The 24475-nt window shown below is 42.6% G+C and overlaps 1 protein-coding gene across 2 annotated transcripts; it reads right to left on the bottom strand.

The window, feature by feature from the left end:
- Positions 1–549: 549 nt before the first annotated feature.
- Positions 550–24475, bottom strand: carm1 (coactivator-associated arginine methyltransferase 1). 2 transcript variants are annotated; one of them, XM_041957363.1, is made up of 16 exons: positions 24334–24475; positions 16468–16593; positions 15300–15406; positions 14390–14494; positions 13169–13279; positions 12858–13035; positions 12482–12572; positions 10453–10534; positions 9896–9981; positions 9704–9793; positions 9448–9585; positions 8941–9030; positions 8713–8825; positions 7457–7534; positions 5332–5400; positions 550–5226 (listed from the first exon to the last, which is right to left on the bottom strand). In XM_041957363.1, exons 1-16 carry the CDS (start codon positions 24473–24475, stop codon positions 5087–5089), a joined length of 1746 nt encoding a protein of 581 aa, XP_041813297.1. In that variant the 3' UTR covers positions 550–5086. The 2 variants fall into 2 exon arrangements, with proteins under 2 accessions (XP_041813297.1, XP_041813298.1); XM_041957364.1 differs by having other exon boundaries at positions 5090–5226; positions 5320–5400.

The raw sequence follows: 24475 nt of genomic DNA, 5'->3' as shown, positions 1-24475 counted from the left end.
CTACACCAGGGATTAAGGCAAACTACTCATAACCACCTTATGTGAGTGCTGAGCAGGGCTCCTGTCCTGGGTACCTGGTAAAACCAGGTAAATGAATGAGGAAAGCATCCGTTGCAATTCTCCCCTTGTTTACAGTGGATGGGGGTAGTTGTCAGGTGGTGAAACTGCAGGCTGCAGGTTTACAGACTGAAAAACAAGTGGATGTTTTTGGACGCTTTAAATGTTGCTGCATTTCTTTGGCTCTGTCATGAAGCATTATTTCATTGGCTGCAGGTAATCCTTCAGTTGTGCGGCCCAACACACTGACAGAGGGAGCTTTCTAAACTCCTTGAGTTGGTTCAAATAGGACATTACCAATTTAAACTAAAATTTTACAAAGTTTAGTCTCAGATTTCTATTAATAAAGGAATTTTTGGCCAAGTTATAGTTGCGTATTTCAAGCTTTTTGTGAGACAGATCTGTACATGACAAAGAAAAAGAGTACATGCACACACACACACACGCAATTTGCAGATAAGGCTGTCGGACAAAATACATAAACAAACCTTCTCCCTTGCAGTGAATGCTCATATAATGAGAATGCTGGTGAATAACATGGACAGTGAATCAAGTTTCAGAAAGCAGCACACATCCTGAACTTGTTTGAGTCGTCTGTGGAGGTAATTCCATGACTTTCAATTCAAGCGTCCTCAGCTTCATCCAACGAGAGCGACACATCACCAAACACAATGGTGCTTTTCCCAGCAAGCAACAAAGTAGGCTGTAAGCAGCTGCCAATCATTAAAAAAAAAAAAAAAACATTAAGATTACACATTGCAGTGAAGATTTTAGGAACCCACTGAGCAGAGCATCAAAACTGTGAAACACTGAAAGTGGCGTTGGATGTACAGTCTGTCAGATTTGTAATCTTGCCACTAGTTTACTAGTGCAAGTACAGCAGACGAGTCTGATTTGAACTTATTTGTCAATTTATTTTTAGTCCTAGAAACTGTAGTTAATGATTTTGTGGGGAACTTGACACTAACAGCTAAGAAGTAAATCCTCTGGCTTATCTCATTTCTTAGCATTCAGTGTGGAAAATGTGTGTGTGTGTGTCATGAACATACAGTATAGTGAGTGCACAGCGCTGCCTGAGAAAGCTGTTGGGGTGAGAGGCCACTGATGATGTACTCATGCCTGAAAACAATATATCCATGCAGGAAGCCTTTCCAGAATTTGAATGACCGTTAATTGGAGTTATAAACCACTTCCATCATTGGCTGTGGTAGATATGATGAACATGTCCACTGCAGTCATCTACAGCAATATTTATAATCGGGGTGCTGATGTGTGATTTTCTGTCATTTACATGAACATGAGGAGGAAACTTTTACACCAAGTGAGACTCCAGGTCGCCGCTGTGGTCGGCCAGTCATCCGCTGCATCCAGCCACTTCAGAGTTTTTCAGTTTACTTCAACACACACATTGTCATCCTTTATTTTCTATGATCTAAATTCAGCTGTTTTTTCCCTGAACTGTTGGGATCTGTGTTATATTCCCATTCCTGCATGATTGTACGGATTCCTCCGGTACATATTTTTAGCTGGTGGTGACCACTTTGGCCAAGGCTGAAAGATCTCGACAACTATTGGACGGACGGCCGTGAACCCCCTGACTTCCCGTGTACCACCAGCATCGGGGAAAAATGTTAGATATAAATTGCAACTGCTGCAGAAGCTTTCAAGTTCTGGATGGAGAAGAATCTTCCCACAGTATTCTGGACAGAGAGACTCTCTCTGGCTGAGTCTGGAGCAGAAGAGTCGATGTCAGACAGTGAGAAAGGTGTTATTACTGGTTGGTCAACACACAGAAATGACAAAACATGACATGACAGTCTTCCTCATACACTTTTCCATGACAAAAAGTGGAGGCCACTATTGACTACACAGAGCAATGATTCCATGACAAAAGGGACATGATCGCTAACGGCAAGCTACCACATGGTAAACATCTGGTGTGTCCACAGTCTATTTAACAAACTAGAGGGAACAAATTAAAGTACTACAACACCCGAATCAAAGATGGTTTTGAAACAGCTCCACCACATTTAATTTGCCCTCTTTTTTTTTCATTGTTGTTTTTTGTGAAAGAAAAAAAAAACAGAACAAAGACAACAAAAAGGTTAATCCTACAAAGACATTTTTCTCAGCTCTCTTAAAACTTGCTAACTCATAAATTCCGAATGAACTGAGTCCAAAAGTTGTGTCACTGGAAGCAATGCATACGTGTCAGTCTTTCTCTTCTTGACTGATAAAAGGGGACGAGGGCATCGGGTGTGTTGGGGGCATGATATGTTGGAGGTCATACATAGTGAACAGACGAGGAGGGAGGTGGCCTGGTCTCCCACGCCTCGACACTCAAGTCTCTTTGCGACAGTTTCTCAGTCTCAAAGGAGGTTGGGAGGAGAAGCAGGGGAAGGAAGCGAGGATGTAAACTAGGATGCTGCCAATCCAGCACAGCTTTTCTCATTCCGGCAGCCAGCTGGCTGCCACCTGGGTCATTGGTCCTTACTGGTGTGTTTTCGAATCTTCCTCCTCCGACTGTGCTGGAGCAATCTGGCTCAGCAAATGACTGGCTAGGGAGGAGCTGCTGCAATGTCCTCTCAGCTAAAAAGAACGGCTTTTGGGTGGAGAGAACGGGCGACGGGAGCAGCAGAAGGCGTGTTTCAGGTTTTACAGGACAAGCTTTAACAAAGTTTCCGGCTGATTGTCCCATTGGTCACCTTCTGTGTTGGGTATCAGGAACACACCAAAATCATCCCTGAATCCCTGATAGACTGGCATCTCACGGGATCGCCTAACACTGAAGGCCTCTGTATGCTTCAAACAAAGTGCTCGTCAGATCTGGCAACTTATTGAAACACAAACCCAAACAAGCACGCCTTCTTAAAATAGCAATTTGCTGACCGTGTGAAAGCAGGGTTGGTCTTTATCAGGCCCTTTTTTTTAATTATTCACACAAATACTACTGTCACATTTTGTGCGTACAACTAAGTGGAACAACAAGAATTGTTTCACTGAGAGACTGGAAGTGTTATACAATTCATCACCATGTGACTACACAGAGATCAGGGAGGCAGTGGGATGCTGCCACAAATAGGCTATCAAAGCTTCAAACACACTTCCCTTTAGATGTGATCACATCACACATTATGCGACCTAGTTGAAGCATTGCGAGGCATTGACCCAACCTCAAATCACAAACTCACGGCCGGGTAAAGAGACCTATTAATTCAGTTTCTTGTCTAATGCAGAGATATATGTCAGTGCTAAGACTGGTTGCAAGACAAAAAGTTAGTCTAGACAAAATACACCTTCCAACAACTCCTTTTATTAACTGGTTGTAAGAGAAGATTAAAAGAGTCACCTGGCTTTTTGTTCACTTTGGACGGTGCTCAAACCTGGCAACCCCACTATGAGGACAGGACTTTCCAGATGCTGCGTGCAGACACAGCACCTAGATGTTGTTAGTCAAAAAATGTCTCCAGCATACTGAGCCGTAAACATCTTTTACAGTTTGATTTTTACATGTTACATAAATAATATATAAAGTTTGACTTGGACAGCTCTGGAGGTTTTGGGAGGTGCATATTCTAATTTTAGATACACAAAACGGCAGCAGTTTCTGCCTGCTTCAAGCCATCAAGCTCAGCTAAGCTAACAATATCACGAGCGAGGGTAAGTTGTACAAGCATATTTAAAGCTGCATGAATCGTGGTAATTGTAACAATGGATCATATGATTATGTGTAATGTCAAAGGTGTCAGCAGTTGATGAGCCCAGAAATATCACCCTGCAGCTTCCCTCAGCTCTATGTAGCATCACCATAACAACTTTACATGGGTGATGTATCAGTGCCGTGCAGTAAAAATATCAGAACAGTTAATTTGTGCGACAGAAGATAACCATATGTAACCATAAGGCTAACTATCATTTGATGTGATGCACCCTAACATGCTAGCATGGAGCCAACTTCAATGTAGTGTACGCATTAGCAAAGAGGACTGGAGACTACAATCCCCAGCAGACGCACAGATGATGACAGTGCTTATTTATCTCATTACTCAGCATGGAAGGTGACCAATGTGCCATTCGCCCAAAATGTGATATATATCGGTGGATCGATCTTTGTGGAAGGCATCGACACCACTGCTTTTACGTAGAACCACACATTGGGTAATGAGCAGTTTGTCCATGTCACAAAAAGCATATTTTCCACACACTCCTTGGGGGGCCTCGGCGTGTCGACAGCTTCAGTTTTCTGATATATCTGCTGCTGCCTCTGCCTAAAACTATCTGCGAGAGTAGACTGAGTAGTGGGGGAAATATGTTGTTCTGTGATCTGAAGGAACTGTTTCGTCTGGCTTGAGTCAGTCTCTTAAGAGAAGTGTAGACAGGCCTTGGATTAGATATGCAAAGCCAAGATGGCAGCCCAGAGATGAGTGTTGATGATAATAGTGTCCTACTGCACTACTGAAAAGCTTCAGTGTAGGTCTGGTAAGGAGGTGCGGAGAATTGTAGCAACGGACTGATGCTGGTATCTGGCAACAAGTTGGTTCTTAGGGAAATAAGGGTTTGAAGAAACACTTCACACGGGGGGGTGGGTCATCATGACACATTAAAAAAATAGAGACAGGAAGGGCAGAGGAGGGATCGAGATACATGTTGAGGGAGGAGGGTGGAAACCCAAGAAAGAGATAGATGATAACTGCAGTGCACCTCGGCTGTGCACTTGTTACAATCCCAATGGATCCCAGGGGAGGGGGGACAGGAGGTTTTGTCTGTTAGCAAGACAGACGTCTGGACGGATATGAGAGCGTTCAACCGTTCTTATAGTCATATGGACTGAACAGAGTAGAATGAGGGTGACAAACAAGAGGGGGCGTGCCAGCACAGCACAGGTTTTGGTATATTGGTTTTGGCTGCGGTTGGTGGGTCAGTCAGGGTTGAAGGGTGGGGGGCGGACTGAGGGGCTCCACTGGGAGGGGCTGGGGATCTCATCATGCGGGGGCGGGGAGGACGAAGAGGTCTTTGCGAGTTCTTCGTCTTAACTGCCGTAATGCATGGTGTTGCTGGGGATGACCATAGGTGAGGCCATGGAGATGGCAGCGCCACCCATGGTGAACTGGTTGGTGACAGGATAGTAAGTACCGCTGCTGCTGAGGCCCGACTGGCCCGTAGTGGCTCCTGGAAGGAAGGACAAAGCATTACCTTTACATTCCCACTGAAGACAAATTGATTTCCTTGTGTTTCTGTGCTGTGGTGCTTTTAGATACTGACAGGTGGACATACCCTGGACAATTCCTGTGCTCATGATGGAGCCCATCCTGGAGTGGGTGTGGTTTACAATTCCTGTGTTCACTGTGAACAATCAGAGAGCAAAGCACGGTTAATGATTTGTGCATCAGTACCACAGACGTTAGCCTGTTTCCTCCTGTTTGAATCTAAAAAGCACAAGCCAGGGACACACTGCCTACCTCTACCTGTGCGTGACAGCTACCTCGCTGAACTGCTGTGGCTTGTGCTGCTGATGCAGCGCTGCTGCTGCTGCCAGCCCTGTCTTTGCCTTTGATAATGGCCATCAATAATGAGGAGGTAAATTTTGTTCAGCCTCATTTAGAGAGTGGGAGAGAGAGGCCTGAAAAATGCACCTGATATTTTTTCATGTCATATATTCTTCAGATACAGACAATGAAACTGTAGTGAAAGGCCAGTATGATGTCAATACGACAATGAACACATCATTTCCACGGTCAAGGTTTGCTGAGAAAGAATGCGTCACGTAGAAAGAATATGAGAGCAGCCACGCATGATCAGCACAGCTAACGCAGACAGTGCGTCCCTCACACCGCATACACAATTTGTAGCATGAGCCAAGTTACTCACAACAGGATTACAGCCTGTAACTGTCACACAACCAGTCAGATTGCACAGAGAGTCACTAAAGCAGTAGGAGTACACTGAGTATTGTGTGAGTGAGTGCCAACATTTGAAGTGCAAACATTAGGGATGTAACAATATATATTGCGATTGAAATATGGCCATCGTGGGACTGTGACGCTATCTATTGTGACGTTACGTTACTTGGTCATTTACTATCTTTCCTTTCCAAAGACTTTGTTTTTGTTAGACAGCAGAGGGGGAAATCACAGTAGTCAAAAGACAGACTCTCATCATCCTTTGTGTGCAAGCCAAGCGCTGCAAAAAATAAACCTAACAAGAAAATTACGGATGATAATGAAAGAGAGACTGAGGATGCTGCATCGACTTTTAGGGCTGATTTGTGGCCACATTTCAATTTTTCCCATTTCAAGAACTGACAAACGTTAAACAACTTCTAAATTCTGCCAGACGACGGTCAACTACGTTACCGGAAATACATCAAACATGATCGCCACCCAGAAAAACTCAAATCACAACAACAACAAAGCTTCAGCCAAAGGAGCCTGAAAGAAGCATTTGGAGCTCCACTTCCCTGTGACAGCCCCAGAGCTGGAGAAATAAACAAGATGCGTGGTGATACAGCCAAAGACTGAAGGCTGTTTTCTGTGGTCAACAACAATGGACTTTGGAGGTTAGTAACCACTGGAGCCAAAGTATACAGTTCCACCAAGGTCGCACAGTGAGAGCAGCTCTGTACCAAGAGACAAAAGCTAAAGTGACACAAAGAAGCAGAGTGCATCTCTCTGTTACGAGCAGCCAATGGGAAATGAAACGTTTCAAGGCCTGTTTTCCAATCACACACTGGGCTCGACGTAGCTGAGGTTAAGGAATCTGCTGTTTCTCGGCGGGAGCTCGACACGAAGAATAACAACAATCGTCGCGGTCTTGCTGTCGTCGCAGACGAGACAGGAAGTCAGGATGTAGTGGTGAGAGAGGCCGGGCCGGCCCACCACATAAACCTCGCTTCACGAGTGGGTTTGAACACCAAACAGAGACGGTTAAACCTGCCAGCACATAAACCGATCATGAATGTGGTCACCCAATGGAACAGCTCTTTGAATTATTTTATTAAAGGATTGCTGCTGACTGCTGCATTGATTTTGTTTTGACATTGCACATGGCTGCTACTATTATTTTATCTTATGAAAGAAGGAAAGCAGATGCACTTGTAGATAAAAACAAATTTTATATGAATAAAAAATGCTGAAATGCTTGAAATGAGTTCAAATGTCAGTTGAAGAGAAGGGTATGAAAGTGTGGTGTGACTTAAGTAACCTTTTTCCTCCATGTCATACAATGCTCAGTGCTCAGTAGAGACCAGAAAATGAACATTTCTCTTCAAACATCAGTTTTATTTAATGCATGCCTGCAATTTCATGCTGCACTTCAGAATTTCTCTGTCACTCTCCTATTTGTTCCCCACTACATTAACTTCCTTGAGATGTTGAGAAGTCAGTGGAGTTGTGAACCGTACCCAGGGGGATGAGGTTGTTGTGAGACACTGACGGACCGCTGCCGATGACTGTACTGAGGTCATAGGCTGCAGGCATCCCTGGAAGAGAAGGACAGGAAACAAACCAATCAACATTTACTACAAAGACAAACATGCCGAATTTCATTACTCTCATTATATACAGCTCTTCTCAGCCTGGGGTCTGGTGACACCATGTGACTTGGGTCAACAGCAGGGTTAGCAGTGACAAGGACGTAGTTGGGCATTCTACACTGAGAGAATTTGAGGGCAACCTCCACTGAATATTCAGAGTGAATATAGTAAAGGCAAGCTAGTATTTACCAAAAGCCTGCCACGAGATGCATCCTGCTCTCACCCTCGACATTTCAGCTCAATTCACTACTACCACCATCTGGATTTAGCAGGTGATACTAAATCCAAGTTACAGGTACGATTCAGGGGGTAGCATGAGCCAACTGGCTTGCAACAAGGCAAATTAATGAGTCAGGGTAAGCACTGCAAGGATGCTTGTTTCAATAGTCAAACAATATTCTCATTCAGAATACCTGACGCGCATTTTGCTACTTTGTTGTGCAACTGTCTGTGTGCACTGTACACTGTTTTTATTTTCCACAGCACATAAAAAGGACGACTTTGTGCCAGTGTGGCCATACAGTGTTGCCTTTTCAATGCCGTGTTTCCAAAATGTTCTGGGTTGTAAAACACAGCGGGAAAACAAGGCAGAACTTTACAGCATTTTAAAAGGCCCGGACATAAATCGAACAGGGGTCAGATATTGGTTGGTATGATTTTCAACACACAGATCACAGCCTTAGGAGTGCTCCTACTCCATCTCTGGAGAGAAAACACTCGTAGATACAGACTTTGGGCTGTCAGTCCCTGCCACAGCTCCAGACTCAGACTCTAACCCCTGGTCACCACCCATCTTCAGTTAAGGTCATACTGTATAAGTTCTCTGATGGTTTATTGATAGTTTAAAACAGAATCAAAAGTTCTTACTTGAAAATATCCTTCATTTCTGGTTGATCAGTGCTGTTGTTTATGGTTTAAAAAGGTCATACAACATCTCACTGCACCCCTACAATGTAAATCAACTGGAAAATAAATTAATGTTCCCAACTTCAAAAACTTTTTGAAAGACTGTGCCATTCCCTGTGTCTTACACCTCCATGATTTTACTGAAATGTGAAGCTGGGTGCCCCGTGTAAACACATGGAGGATGTTTCTCATCTACCAGTGTTTATGTGTGTGTTCACCTGATACAGCCATCCCCTGACTCATGCTGTAGGCCGAACCCGTGTTCCACATGTTCTCAGATGGGGAGGTGTAGTGTGAGCCAGGAGGGGGGTTTGGGGTGGAGCCTGTGTACCTGCAAATACACATACACACATGATCAACATTAGAGAGACGATAATGCCCACCTTAATCGTCGCACGGTGCCATCCAGATCCAGGTGTGTTGCTGAGGTCTAGACACCAACTCACCTGAAAAACGGGTTCTTCAAGTCCAGGAGATTGCTGGACTTTGATCCTGTCTGATCCACCTGGGCAACAATACTGATGTCGTAGCTTTGTCTGTTGAGGAGGAGATCAGATTTGTATTAACTGACAAATGTACACAAAATGCAACGTAACCTAATACTACTTTGAGGTGTTGCACTGTTTGTTTTTTGTTTGCATGTGACAGTGTGCAGCTTTAACATCAAAAGGTGGACTTTGTGATACAGTACAGGCCCAGGGCCTTAAAGGAAGAGCTTGACATTTTGGAAATACACCTATTTATATTCTCGCTCAGTGTTAGATGAGGAGATTGCGACCACTCTTTTGTCTGTCCATTAGCCATTAGCATAGCTTAGCACAAAGACATCACTTAACATTCAGTGCTCATTACCTTCAATATTAGGGGTTATAATGAATGACCAAAGACCACAATATGAAGGCAGTACAATGTGGACCAGCATGCTACAGAGAAGTACATGTAGAAGCATCTACCTCTTGTTAGCAACCAGCAGTGCAGTGCCAGACAGCGTATCCCCGGCCTTGGTAAAGAGGGGAGACTGCAGCAGACAGCGCACCTGGTACCAGTGGGTGAGAGGCTCTGTGGGTGCTGTGGACAGCCATACTGTCATCCTGCAGAGAGAGCATAAGAGGAGTGTTGATGTGAGGCCAAGACAACCATGTCAGACTAATTACAGGCATTTCTAAAGATTCAACACTTTCCAAAAGCAGGTATCGAAGGCTGACTTACACTGATCCCATGAACGCCACATCAAACCAGAAAGCCAGGCCGTGCACCAGGCCTGAGTGCATCATGTGGAACTTAAAGGGAATCTCTATCCTGGGGCCCAAAAGAAAAGGCAGACATATTAATTACACTGGGTATGAGATACATATATACCTATTTACAACACTCATACACACACAAACACCACACACACACCTGTAGAGATCCTCCTCTTTGGTCTCCAGGAAGTTGACTGTGTGTTTGACTGACTTGGCCATCAGGATACGGATATCAAATGTGTCCTGTGGATGGAGATCAGAGCTCATTGTACAAAACAAACACCACCACATCCAATTCCACACAACTCCAATGCAACCAGAGGGGAGCTCTCTGCTCTGACCCAGCTGGCTGGTATCACTACCCAGCATGCATTTGTCAGAGATGGTCTACTCCCTTGGGTTTACATGTCAAGCCAAAGCAAGTAATAATTCCTCAATATGATATAACAGCACCAGATTAATTTATGTTTTTGAAACCATTCATTCTGGTGCATATTTGCAAACACATTTTCATGGAATAAGACTTCGACCACTTTGGTCTTTGTGTTAAGTGGTTATTACCTACAACTGGGAAACTAACCACTGTTCTGAGGTACACTGGGTAAATAAATAAACTCACTCTTCAACTCGCAAATTTTTCTTGACCATTTTCAGTGCACACCCATTTCACTAAAAAGTGTTAAAATCTGTGTATACGGTGTGTGTACCACATACCACAATTGGCTGACGGAAATACTCGTCCACTGCTGCCCCCCGGAGGGCAGAGAGGTCAACACCGTGGAAGGAGGGCTGGTACCTGAGGGCCAAAGAAGAAAACACATTTAGATCAAGTGTTGACAATGACAACGATAATCAGATTTTTTGGCACAATCTCAGAATAATGTTTTTGGATACAGACAAAATATTTTGAGCCAATCAAAGACATTTCCTAAAAAAACATCCTCTTAACATCATTGCATCAACTTTCAAGGTAAACAGTAGTACTATGATACTCAACTTCATAAAACAATTAACACCAGCTGGTTGATTATTACAAGTTGAGGATCTGCATCTATTTGTGTTTTCATACCCAATTGGACTGGCTGTCAACTGTGACGGCCCTGATTCCATCCTGATAAGATGGCCGAATCTCTCCAAGCTAGAAGGCTGGTGCCTTTCAGGGACCAAACTTGGCTTTCTTTGGTTTGGTTGTGTTATGATTATCTTTTGTTTGTGCCACATGTAGTCGAGGTTTGCGCCTGTAGTTTCATAGCACCCAACACCCACACTTCAACACTGACTTCACACATCATGCTTTGCTTATGTGGAGTTATCCTTAATAAATTACTTGCTTAATTGATTTGTTACTGTTTGGAGGACAAGTTACAAATTGGTGCTCACATACGATGTGCTTCAGTCAGTCAACTAGCTGATGTTAGCATGAGATATTTAACTAAATCAGTTTGAAATGTGACAAAGGAACCTCTGGCTTCGCTATGTAGCTGCTCTATCAACATGAAGTGGCTGTATGAGGAGAAATGAAGAGCTCAGTGTGTGTGCGAGTTCTTCAGAGGCACCACTAATGCTTAACCAAACAATTACAAGTGGTATACACTCATTTGCCTCGCATAAAATATTAGTGTGCCTATGACATGATGCTGAGTCATAGAGGAAGAAATGAGGCAGAATTGATAAACACATTTATGCTGCACTATGCTGAACCACTGACTCTCTCACTTATGTCAACAACCAAATGTCCCTTACAAGATGATGAAAGCTGGACTGGATTTCACACTGAATTATAATGACAAACAAAAAACATTTCAAGTTTATACTGTTTTCTGGTATTCATGGTATGTACTGTCTTTCAGAGATGTTTAGGGTAGAATATACTGCAGTGTATGCTAGTTACTTACTTCCTATTGAAAAACAGGTTTGTCAAATTCAGCAGATTTGCTTTAGTGTAGCTGCCGCACAGTTTTTCCCCTTCAGCAAAAAGCCCTCACAACTCATTTTCACAATCACAGCTGTCAGGACATTTCACAAAAAATCACAAACATCAGCCTCATGGTGGCACAAGAGGAAAAATCAGAGGATCAGCAAAGCCGTTAGGATACATCATCTGGGGATCTCGAATGTCTAAGATTTCATCTTAATCCATCTCACAGCTGTTGTGATATTTCAAGCTGGATCAGGGGTGGACCAACTGACCAACACTGCCATCCCCAGAGCCAAGCTGCTAGCATGACTGAAGATGACGTAGTTATAGTATAGCTGGTTGCTCTCCTGCCTTTTTAAGCATGTGCTGTATATCCAAGACATCCAAGATTCCTAAAGGATAGATTAAGTGGGTATCATCCAAAATTACAGATTTTTCTTCCTCTTTGTGTTTCCCTGGACAGTGTTTCAATGCAGAGCGGCAGCGTAGGAATAATAATAATAATAATAACAACACAAAAAGTGTCATTGTGGAAGATACTCACTTGATTTGACTTAGACTGCTGAAGCCTCATATTATCTCCATCTAAAGTTGGGATAGTTTTTTGAACAGGATGGGGGCTGTAGATTTTGTCCCCACATCAGAAAGGGTTCTTGCAATGGTCAGAATGAACAGGAGGAATGACTACAACCAAAAATTCATATGGAATACACCTTCATCTGGTTGTAAGTGGGGATTATAGGATTGTATTGGTGTAAACTATGGACCTTGTCTTTCGCTGCCCCTCTGTTCCCACCCTCCCTGCCAGCCTCTTTCCCTCCTCACCAGAAGTTGGCCTTGGTGAATTGCTCCATGTAGAGCTGCTCGTCTGTGAAGGGGGCCAGGTGGACGTCACCAATAGTTGGGAACATTTTGCCTGAAACATAAAAACCCAGAGGAAGCCGGTCAAAAGCAATCTACAACACAGAATGACCAGCATCAGTTTGAAACACTAGCACATGACCGCATACATATTTGTGTATACTCACTGTGGCCTCATCGTGTTAACCAAGTGATATCTGAGACTGACTGTAGCCAGCTGTCAGAAGTGCAGTGCTTGCCAAAGGTTGTTTCTGCTGCTACTCTGCTAGGCCCTTTGGCAGTCTTTCACCCTGCATTCTACAATTTAACATATTCTTTTCTGTGCCCCAAACCTCCTCACCATTGGGTTTAAGGAACTTCTTGGCATGCAGGTAGCTCTCCAGCATCCGCTCATTGAACAGCATGTAGCCCATGGGCTCCGAGATGATGATATCAACCTGCTCAGGCAGCGTCACCTCCTCCACCTTCCCTGGGATAACGACCACACGCTCTCCTAGACGGTTACTGTTCACCAGCACCTGCGAGGCAAAGCACACCTTTACTAGGGCCGGATATACAGCTTTGGATTGGTCAGAGTTGACTGACAGAGTGTCATTCAAGACTTTACCTGTCAGGGAACGAATACTAGCATTAATCTGAGTGTGTGTTTACCTCAGCGTGCTGTGCCATGGTGCTGGCCTCCACAGCGTAGACCTTCCTGGCTCCAGCCTGGGCTGCGAAGAAAGAGAGGATCCCCGAGCCACAGCCAACATCTAGAACCACCTGGAAAGAAACATGCCGTCACCTCTCAGCAACATTACTGGTGTCTTTCAATCCAAATGCTGTGCAAACATTACATGAACTTTTGGTGACAGATTTAAAATAGAAATTCTTTTTTTGCCATTATTTAAACAATGGGCCCTTGATTTGAGAGTTGTTGATGACCGTCAACTTTGTCCGCCGAAATAACAACTGTCTGTATCAGCTGCTGGTTGTTAGCTAGCTAACTAAGCTAACATTAGCTTCCTGAGATGGTCAGCCACCATCTGACTTTTTGATGTCTCCAGCTGACTCGTTTTAAAACGAAAAACCCTGTAAAATTTTGTAGATAGGAGCGTGATGCTTACATACATTATATACATCACGCTGAAGGACTAAGTACCATTGTTGCATTACAGAGCAGTCCTAGTTTTATCAATAGTGTAAGAAAAATGTTAAATCAGCCTGATATTTCATTCCGACATAACCCAGTTTGCCTGTTTATCTCACATACTCAGTATTTTCAGATTTCTAAACTGTATCTTTTTCATTTATTTTGGTGAAAGTAACTGAATCTTAACGCTAGTTTTGGTTGCTGGAGTGTAAACATCCCTAAATCAAATAAACAGCAGGACAGAGCCGCTAACATTAGCCTGAACTTCCACTGAGTTCTCCTTACAGTGGAGAAATGGCAAACAGTGGATAGGCGAATAATGAAAAGGGGTTTTTGACCAAAGACTCAATTCCACAAACTAATGTGGTATGAAGTGCTCCTTGGTCTTGAAGGTGATGTTTGGTTACGACTGTAGGTCATAAGTAGTTAGCCAGACATGCTAACTATGACTTGACAATATTTGTTCAAACAAGCGGTTTTATAAGTAGTCAACTGTGTAGTACTGGTTTGGCTTCTTGTTAGCATTTGTCAATGTTGGTCATATTTTGGTTGGTCTGAAGGTTAAAACAAAACAACAAGACATCATCAGCTGCTTTTCAACACAGGTTCTTTTTTACCTCTACAATCTTTCCAAACTGGTTTCACCTGTTTTCAAATATCAGGGTACAGATCAAGGTTGGAACCAAATCCGAGTCTAATTAAATTAGAAATGCATAATCTATACAGTAGACTAAGGTTACCTTATCCTTGAAGTCGCTGTGGTTCTGGAGAATAGCCCGTTGGTAAGTTCCTGTCCGAACGTAGTCCTGCATCATGTTCTGTTGCTGGGAGAGGTAGCCATAAAACTGCAGACAAGAATAGATATGTTTTTTTTACTCATTTATTCACTTTATGTGAGGTCAATATTGTGCTTGTGAGAACATACAAATATATCCAGTGAGTTCAGTGAATAAAATCTAGGAGTGCCCCTGTTTTGCTGTCAAAAAGTAGGTCAAGGTGATATGCAAATTTAGGGCTGATAAGATGTTTTTTCAGTGGAGGAACAGGTTCCTGTCTGACACCAGCAACACTGACAGTGGCTCGACAGTTAAACAAAAACAAAGTTATCTGATTGTCTATATGAAAGGCTGTAAGAATTCTGTTTGGATGGAGGAACAACATGCCCGCTGGTACGCATTGAGAGGGAATGTCTTAACGAGACCAACATCACATACATGTTTCTTCCTTTAGTGTATTTTTCCCCCCCTCAAATGAGAGCACATGACATGTAATTTACCGAGCAGATCTGCATGCTGTGCCACAATTTAATTGCAGTTGGACTTTACTTGGACATTTTTAATGATTCATGGAACTGAATTCAAGAGGTTGCATTAATGAAAATTCCTAAAGTGAAAGTTGTTAAGCTATAAATAGTCAGCCTAGAACAAAAACAGCATGGGGGTTATCACTAAGGGACGACTGTTCTGTGTTAGAAACAGCAGACTGGATTCAAACCTGCTAATGAAAGAAATTGACAAAACATAAAACAGTCTCATGTCTGATTGAGCCTGAAGTCTGCTGTACACTTCCATTGTTTCACCAACCTTTCTGAGAGCTCCCGAGAGAGCTGGTGTGTGCGTGTGTGTGTGTGCATAAGCGTACTCCTCTCACCTGGAAGTACTGTACAGCAGAGGACTCCTCTGTTCTGTCACTGAAGGCTGAGCGCTCACCATTATGCCCACGACTGTTCTTCAGGACGTTATAAAAGGACTGAAAGTCTGAAGCGGTACATAAACACACAAACATGGACAATTACAGGTCATACCTTACACTGGACCCTGCATTCAACAAAGGAAAACAATATATACAGACAGTGTGACCATAAAGTAATGCGACAGTTATGGTGAATGTTCTCTATTGCTCTTCTCTTAGTATGAAAAATGTAAGATTAGACCTTTGTCATTCTAACATAACACTTATTGTCTGCTTAGCTTACATACCTGGAAATAGATAGATAACACTGGTGCTTTATTGTTCATAGTTTCAAAAACATTTTAACACTACAAGAAAAAAGGATTTTAGGGATAAGCAATGTATTTGACAAATGAAGCATTATCTCAGGTAACATTGGTGGAGTGTAGTCTTCACCAAATCCAATAAAGAGTGGGACAGAGAGAGCTAACGTTAGACTGAACTCTGATAGCATCCACGACCAACAAGTGGGGAACACAGTGGATGAGCTAGTTGTGTTTTAAGTAACTTGTAACCCCACAAACTAACATAGTTAATGAATGCAAATGCTCCTTCACCTTGGAGGTAATGCTGACCTGCTACTGTAGATAGGAAGCTGAACATGCTAACATTTGGAGCTTATGTTAGAAAACATGATCACAGTTTAATCCATTCTTTACACGTTTACTGTTTGAGCTCTGAGAGGGTAAGAAAGAAACAAGTGTCATATATATATAGAGTGTGTGTGTGCGTGTTACTACAGGCCCATGTACACTGCTTCAACATGTGGAGAAATCTGAGGCTTGACCGGCCTGCCAAGTCTAGTTACAAAATCTAAGATATGATTGGACAATTATTGTTCAGGGGAGGGGTTAAGGAAACGGACAATTGACTTATTGGGGTATAAGGGTGTGTGTGTGTGTGTGTGTGTACGTTAGTGTGGGGTACAGAATACAGGCATGTCCACAGCTCAATTCTAATTATCATTAATGAGACATGGTTCCACTGATTATACAAGCAGAACTAATTTTGGCTTGTTCATGGGATGTGTGTGTTACTTACGTAAACCCTGTAACGGTCTTATTGCATTGGGGGTGTCTGTGTTTACCTGCAGGTGAAGAGAACTGCAGCAGGACGCTGTTGCAGCCCAGTGTAATGATGAATGACTGCTTTCCCACGCGGCTGCACTCTGTCTCCCTGGAAACCGAACACTTGAACACACTCGCCTCCTCTCCTGGAAATAAAGGGAGAGGATGGGAAGAATTAGGAAAGCATGAGACATACCCCCCCCAAAAAAGATAGATAGATGCTGAGCCAAATGCTGCTTAAACTTGACGTTTTATTGAATAAATCTGATACACAAGACAACATTTTACTGTCTTGTTGACAAAGCACAGAGGACGAGCCATGAGTAGCCAAGTTTGAATGAAACAGCATGAACAACAGGCACAATTAATTAAAAAACATGCACTTTCATCTAAAGAGATCAGCTTCTTGCTACAAGCCACATGTTTGGCCTGACATTTCAATTTCAGTTTCAACACACCGGGATACAGCGGAGCTGCCTCAGCCTCTTTATTCCCCTCCACTGCTGACACAGTCTAAAAGGATATCCACACATGCTGAATTGGTCTTTTCTAAGAGCCTGAAAAAGGAAAACTAATAGGAATCACTATACAACTACAGAACTCTCAGATATTTATTTTTAATAAACGTCGACAGAAAGATGTGAAAAGGGGGCCCCATTTTCAGTCACTTGTTCCACTATACTGTGCGCAAAATCATTCACTGGTGTCCTTACTCAACTGAAAAACATATGAAACATAACTGGAAATTAAGATAAACGATCTACAGCCTTCCATTTTAAAATGTTAACAGCATCAATTAATGAATTAATTTAAAAGCATCTTACAGGCACCTGCCTGTATGTGAAGAACAAAATGAGGGGGAGTGTGTCATTAACGTTGTATTAACAGTGTGTCTCCAGCAGTGGAGAACAGCCTCTCAACTGCACTGATACATCCAGTGAAAGCCAGCGTTGTACAACGCAAGAGCGGGCGTAGGGTTTTGAAGGTGAAACAGACTGAGCGTCGAGTACCGAGGAATTACAAGATAAGTCTAGCACGTGCGTGTTGTAGATTGTCCTGGTGCTGCACTGCCCTCACAGCTGAGTTCCACCTTTTTGGCTCCCTCAACATCATGTTATTAACTAACATTTGGAAAAGCTATTTTTGACATTTCTGAATCGATTCCAAATCGTAGGAGGTAAAAATCGAGATTCTTCGTGAATCGATTTTTTCACCCACCCCTACTGTTTATGTTTCTGTCAACAAGTCCCATAAAAAGGCCAAAACCAGCAGTGTTTATGCGCTCAGTGCCAAGCCAAGTGGTAACTACTAAAGATGTATATCTACAAAAATGTTGCACAAATAGTACAGGTTCATTTTTAAAAAGGCTCACCAATTTCCTAAAACAGCTGAAGATTAATAGTAGACATAGTGCATTCAGTGGGGACTATTTTGGGGCCATTTGTGGATTAATTCACATTTGGTGCTCTAATGAGTATTTCTGGCAGCAGGATGGTGTATGTGGGGTTGAGTTAAAATAAACTACAGTGTGTGTGTTCATGGTAGTGGAGGCACACGTCAACCAGTGCAACAGTGTGGCTCACTGATGTGTATTTATGGCTTTTGGACAACAACAAAGCTTTGCGGCAAGAAGAAGAAGATATAATCAGACATTTAACATTAACAGTTTTTTACATAATATTAATTTTGTCAAAACTGTCTTGAAAATCTGCGATCTGCTTTATAGAGATGGCCTTAATCATGATACACTGGCATGACGAAACAGTAAGGCGACATGCTGAATCATCTCCTGCAGTAGACTTTCTGTCTTTCCTGTACCTGCCTGGCAGGTAGCTGACAGTTTATACACTGTTATGTAAAGCAGGCACCGATAATAAAGCACACACCTCCGCCTCAATAAAACAATGATAAAACTGAACGTTTGAGGGTTTAGTGAGATGGGATATTGAACTCTTTGAAAGGTGGTTTCCACTCTGTGCAAGAATGAATGATGACTGCGTGCTGACATTAGCAGAAGGAACAACTGACACAAGCTTCAAAACATCGACTTGTGTAACTTTTCAACTCAAAAAGGCTATTTTATATTAGTAGGAGACTGGGAGGTTCCTTGGTAACACTCACAGTGTTAGTGTCACAGAGGCCTCACAGAAGTCCTTTGGTTATACAGCCCTGTGCAAATACTTCACCAGGCTGGAAAAAGCTCCTCGTCGTGCAACAGGCCCTGTAAAGACTCTCAAAGCAGCCTGAGCTAATCCTGCATCTATTAAGGGATTAAGAGCAGCACTTCAGATTTAAGAGAGATGCATCTTCTGGGAAAGAAACCAGCCACCTCAGTTCTCCTATCAACCACTTGCACTGTTGACCAAGTGACACTGTGAGAAACATCTAAATACAAACACAGGACTACTGACAGCTGATTTGTTATGGGTAGATGTTGGTGTTCATGTTCCCCACACCTTATTTAATCTCATCAAACATGAGGCAGAAATGAGGAGGTAAAACTTAATCTGAGGAACATTTTTCACCACTGTTAACTAAATAATCTTGAAGCAGATAATTAAAATATCACATGTACATCAATAAAGCAGTAGAAAGAAACTCAATAAGAGGAGGATTGGCAAATATGCCAATTTAAAAATAAGTGATTGTATGTTTGCTACAATATCATGCGTTTTTATTGTGAGGGTTTCTTGAGACAGTCTGTTTGTGTAGTGGTGTAAGTAAGTAGGCTAAAGCCAAAACACAACACAATAAATGGCTACTCCAGTAATAAAGAATTGCAGTCCCATGAAGACTAAAAAAGAATAGTTAAAATCAAAGCAGCAGCGAATTTTATAAGTATGACAAACTGAAAAAAATGCTGGATCCTACATTTCCTATAATGCAACCATTAACATGTTTTCCTAACAGCCTCCCTGCCTGTAAAACGCCCAATGTTTGTAGTTGAACTGTGCTGCTTGTTAGCTAACCAGTGCCGTTTAAGTCTGATTTAGATCTCTGCATTAAATCAACAGAGCCTGTGCCGTAGCCGAAGCAAGTGCCCAACGTCGCAGTGAGCATTTGTACTAGTGCGCTGGTGTGTCTGCATCGCTTTGCAAATACACCACCGAACCGCTAGCTGGTGGTGGGTATGCATCCTCTCCTCGGCACTGCAGGGATGGATAACCAGGACCGAGCGGAAAGCATTTCTGTTAGCAAACACGTGTATCACAATGTGTATTGTAATTTTCTTTTTGTTGAAATTGATTTTACAAAACCGGTATGAAAATAGTTAATATAGTAATGAAGACAAGGTATCAGGACCAGTATCAAAATATTTTCAATGATAGACCGAATCAAGGCCAATATTCTCTTCACGCAGATCAAGTTCAGATCAAAACACCACTGGTAAATAAAATGAGAAAAAGTTCTGCAGCTTTCACACACACACACACACTGCTGACATTTCTCTCTTTCTGCTCTCACTTCTGCAATTCAGTGAGAGAAAAGAAGCCTTCTGTCCTGACAATATTTTGAACCTTGACTCAATGAGTTTGTGCAGCTGTTGTGTTTGAACAGGATCTGCATCACGTATTTTTCACTAGGCCGTTTCCTCATTACTGCTTTTCTTGTCGTCTCAACCGAACCGTGACTGTCAGAGCTCATCAGTCACACAGACAGACAGATGCTATGATTGGTTCTGTGGGTCTACATCATCAATATACATGTGCATGATTGGACAGGACACAACACGAGTGACTACATGCTAGCCTGCTGCTGACAGCGTAACAGTGGTCTGAACAGACAGCTGTAGATTTTTGCTTTAATGAAAGAAATTCAGACCTGAACATGACAGGGTGGAGGAAGCTGGAGCTGTAGTGTCTGTGCATCATTACAGCAGTGATTCAGAAACTTTGTTTAAACCACTCTCCCCTTTTTTGTGTTTTTTTTTTTTTGGCAAGGTACCTTTTCAATGCCACTCATACAACATGCACGCAAGATAGCTACAAGAATTTATCTTAACAACGTGACAAAACAAACAAGAGTGATGGCAAATATGAGTCATATAAACATAAATACAAAGCAATATAATACAGCCTCTGAAAAAAAAGATATGTTGTTGTGTTGACATGTGATAAATATTGGGCTTAAAATAAACAACGAATTAAAAACGTATGTGAATTAATCCACAAAGTATGTTAAAAAGTAAAATATATATGTTTGGTTTTGGTAAAAAGTAAGTTAGTTCATGTCGGTCATCTTGAACTGTGTTGAGGGATGAAATGTATTACCATTTCTCTGAGCTCTATTTAGAGTGACAAATCTTTCCATCACTTGCTCTGACAGTCGGTATTCGTGTCTGCTGTGAATCTGGAAAGCTTCTTATGTTACTATAACAACTGGCAACTATGAGCTGTCATGTCTCTGAGCTTAGCTGTGGCATAAATTGACAAGAGTTTTTAGCATGGTGACTTCACTGTTTATTTCTTCCATCTCAAAATGTTTACAAAAGTAATATAAAAATGTAGTTTAAACAAAAGTCACCTTGCTTTTTATGTGGTGAAACATTACTAAAAATGTGCAATAGAAAAAGGAAATAAATAAATCTCACTGCACCCTTGGCCCAACCTAAGAGCACCCCAGCGTACTGTGGCACCCACTTTCAGAGGCCCTGGATTAGAGCCCAGAGAGTCTCTGTACATGCAGCGCAGCCCTAAATAGACTACGAAATGACAGCAACATGATAAATAATTTAAAGAGGTGTAGGAATTTCACGTTATATAAGCAGAACCAGAGTTTGTCTATAGTGTAAACTTACTTCACTGTGCAAAGTCTTTGTTGGTACGCCCAGTGGGTTTTTTGTTGTTGTATGTTTGGTTGTTTTGCAGAGCACATAGCACACTTTCTAGGATTGGTTAACTAAACTTGGTTAATCTATTCGAAATGGCCTGCACTTATTAACACCACTTTCAGTCAACATTTAGACTCCCTTCAATCTCGATCAAAATGTGACTTCACCTTAGCATAAAAATAACCATCAAGACAAAAGATGACTCGACCAGTATTTGGCTGACAGCCTGAGCTCAAGAAACGATCTGCCTGACAAACTTGCTGTACGTCTGAAGAAGACTGACCAAAGCTGGACTTGTTGTAATCAATGACCATCAGATATCTGTGTCTGTGTTTAAATCAGATGATCCAGAGAGAGCGTAAAAGAACAAGACACTGCATAAAGTTATATGGGCTCTACTGTTAAAGAGGACTGCACTGATTTAGCAATGCACTGCTCCAACACTGTTGAACTCATAATGGACGATTTTTTTTAAAAATAGGATCAAAATCAAAAAAGCGACATTGCCTCTTTTCATCCAAGCATTCTTTCTTTAAACCTAGTGACTACATTACACACAATGCAACGTGGCTACAGCCATCTGGTAGGCTCACTTCTTCGGACTCCATGTTTTTAATTTTTAAACTCGGAGCCTACAGCCCTGACTAGGAATGTCCTCTTCGGTTAATTTTGCCTTCAACGGGCCGACAACCGGCAAGTAACCAGTTAATTTTGAGCTGAGGAGCACACTGGACTGCATCTCCCAGTCAGGGTTTCCGTTAGAAAAAACTGGTGCTTTTCCACGTGTCCTGGAAGATTTCAATGTCCTGGACAAATGGGAGAAATTCAAGTCAAATATGATTCATGTTTATGAACCTTATTTTCCCACATTTTCGTGTCCAAGTGACTGAAAAAGAAAACATTATTCGAAATTGGTTAAATATTGAGCGAGAGTGCAGCAGCCAGCAGCCGTGAAACAGGCGTTTGCACACTGTCAAAATGTGTCCCCTAAATGGGTTTGTTTTTGCCAATGACAGGCTCAGATTGTTAATCGAAGGGTCTGACAACATTATGGAAAAGGATCCCTACAGAGTCAGACCTTTTTTTGTTAAAAAGCATCCTTTTTATTTAATCAAAAACAGCCACTTTACTGCTCGCACCGAAGCCAGACATCTCTGAGAGGGCAGACATCAGCGAAGCAGCGGTGGTAAACAGCATGTGGAGCCAGAGCATTTTCACATCTAGCCCTGAAATTATTTTCAGTGGACATTATGACCAGACACACGTAAATATGCTAGACTTCAATGGACTCTCGCCGTAAAAAAAAGGGCAATTAGCTTTTAATTGGCATAGGAGCTTTTGATTAAGAGCACTGTCCAGTAGTTGCAGGTCAGAGCTAGCTTGTCTGCCCTACCACACTGATTGGCAGCATATGGGTCCCAATCATTCGGCATACCAACTGGGCGATGGCCTCAGCTCGCTGTGAATCACACGGTGCACATGTAAATTAACCTATAGACCAACCCGTCAAATATACTCTCAGTGGTTAACCAATTAACACTTAACCATTGCCATCCCTCGCCCTGACCGGCACAATTTATCAGACTTCACACACAGCTCCTGGAACCACAAAGGCTTTAGCTTTTTTTTCACACATACAATATTCCTTCCAAGACCTGTAAACACACTTTGATGTGTAAAACCCTAAGTTGTGTACTGTATATAGTGACTTTGCATACTAGATGTTTTATAATATGAATACTATATTGCATATTGAATGTTGTTCATTTATACTGTTTATCTATCAATGTATTTAACTCAAGAGAAAAACTAAAAGGCAGACATGGGCAGCCAAGTTCACCCTTTTTAAGTGATATTCAGAAAACATTTTCAGCAAACCATGTCCAAACCCTCAACATTGACTCTTTAAATACACATGCAACGGTTGGTGGGTGCTTTAAGCTTTATTTGCATGCCCATCTTCTACATAATGTTTCTTTATGGAATCATAATACTTTTACTTTTTCGGAGCCTAAATTCCCTCAAGGACATATCAAACTTCGCTTGTTGCAAGATACGAGTCGATGCAGAGTTGCTCAAAGGTCTACAAAGGCTTTCTGGGTGCTTTTCTTTAACTTGAGCATCAGAGCAAAAGGAGGCCTGAGCGTCTGTTTCTTTTCAGCGGGACATCCCATTGACTAAGAAAGGCTGCGGAGGAGAGAGCGGCTCTGATGCTGCCTCCACACAAGAGGGAAGTAGGCGGCGGGGACCCGGCTATTGTTCCAATGAGAACAAAGATGACTGCATAAGTAATGAGGGCCCGGTCTCCCTACGCCACCCAAAACGCCAAGACCGCTTTCCCCCGAAAGTAAAAGCCTCAAAAGTTTATGTGCTCACCGCTGTATTACTGAGAGGGCCACTGGCTAAACGCGGTGCTACAGGAGCGGCAGCCGTCTGGACCGCGAGGCACAGCGGCGGGTCAGAACCGATGCCCTCTGCTCCGAAACAACCCAAGCTAATTCACGAGCTAAACAGACAAATAACACTACTTGGTTCTCCTGGGGACAAACCGGTAAAGGTTAATTAAAAAAAATATACCAAGCACATTTAAGTGACAAAATAAACGCTGGTGAAACATCAAGGGCAAAATACGTTAGAAGGTCTGATGCACGCTAGCGCATCATTGCTGAAAGCTGGCTAGTGGCATTGTTTAACTAGCATTAAACTACTACACACTTAGCTGCCCCGCTTAATGATGTGACTAACTGAGATGCGTTGTATGTGTTGCGCTGTATTTTTGTCGAGCTCTCCAAAGCGGCGAACTTGTCTGGAAGCCGAAAGCCCGAGGTTACCGAGCCTCGAAACCTCAGCGGACGGCAGAAAATGTGGACTTTTAAGCCTCCCTCGTGATAAGCAGGGGGAGGCGACGTGGTCTCTCAAGACGGGTTAGCTTCTTGGTGGCTAACGCTACATATTGCCAGATTAGCTGTATAAGCATTAGCACTGCATAGCATTAGCATTGGCAGTTAAGACAGGCCGAACATCCGAAGAGCAGCGTCGCGAAAGGTCAACTCACCATTGGAGAGATTGATGAGGGCAGCATCTTGTGTGCTTTTGACTTCTAACCGCAAGGGCTGCTGCTCTGAGTGTCGTTGTATGTCTCCATTCGCGTCTCCGATGGAGAGGAGCCGCACGCCGGGGAACACCGAGACCGCCAT

This window comes from Chelmon rostratus, chromosome 17 (assembly GCF_017976325.1).
Source record: "Chelmon rostratus isolate fCheRos1 chromosome 17, fCheRos1.pri, whole genome shotgun sequence".
NCBI classification, from domain to species: domain Eukaryota; kingdom Metazoa; phylum Chordata; class Actinopteri; order Chaetodontiformes; family Chaetodontidae; genus Chelmon; species Chelmon rostratus.
The sequence above is the reverse complement of the archived record's forward strand: the minus strand, read 5'-3'. Positions and strand labels throughout refer to the sequence as shown.

Coding starts and splice junctions, on each gene's coding strand:
- carm1 (XM_041957363.1), bottom strand. CDS start 24,475: ATGGCGGTCTCGGTGTTCCCCGGCGTGCGGCTCCTCTCCATCGGAGAC. Junction 12,573..12,857: donor GAAGTTCCTTAAACCCAATG/GTGAGGAGGTTT, acceptor TTTATGTTTCAG/GCAAAATGTTCCCAACTATT. Junction 8,826..8,940: donor TTGAAGAACCCGTTTTTCAG/GTGAGTTGGTGT, acceptor GTGTATTTGCAG/GTACACAGGCTCCACCCCAA.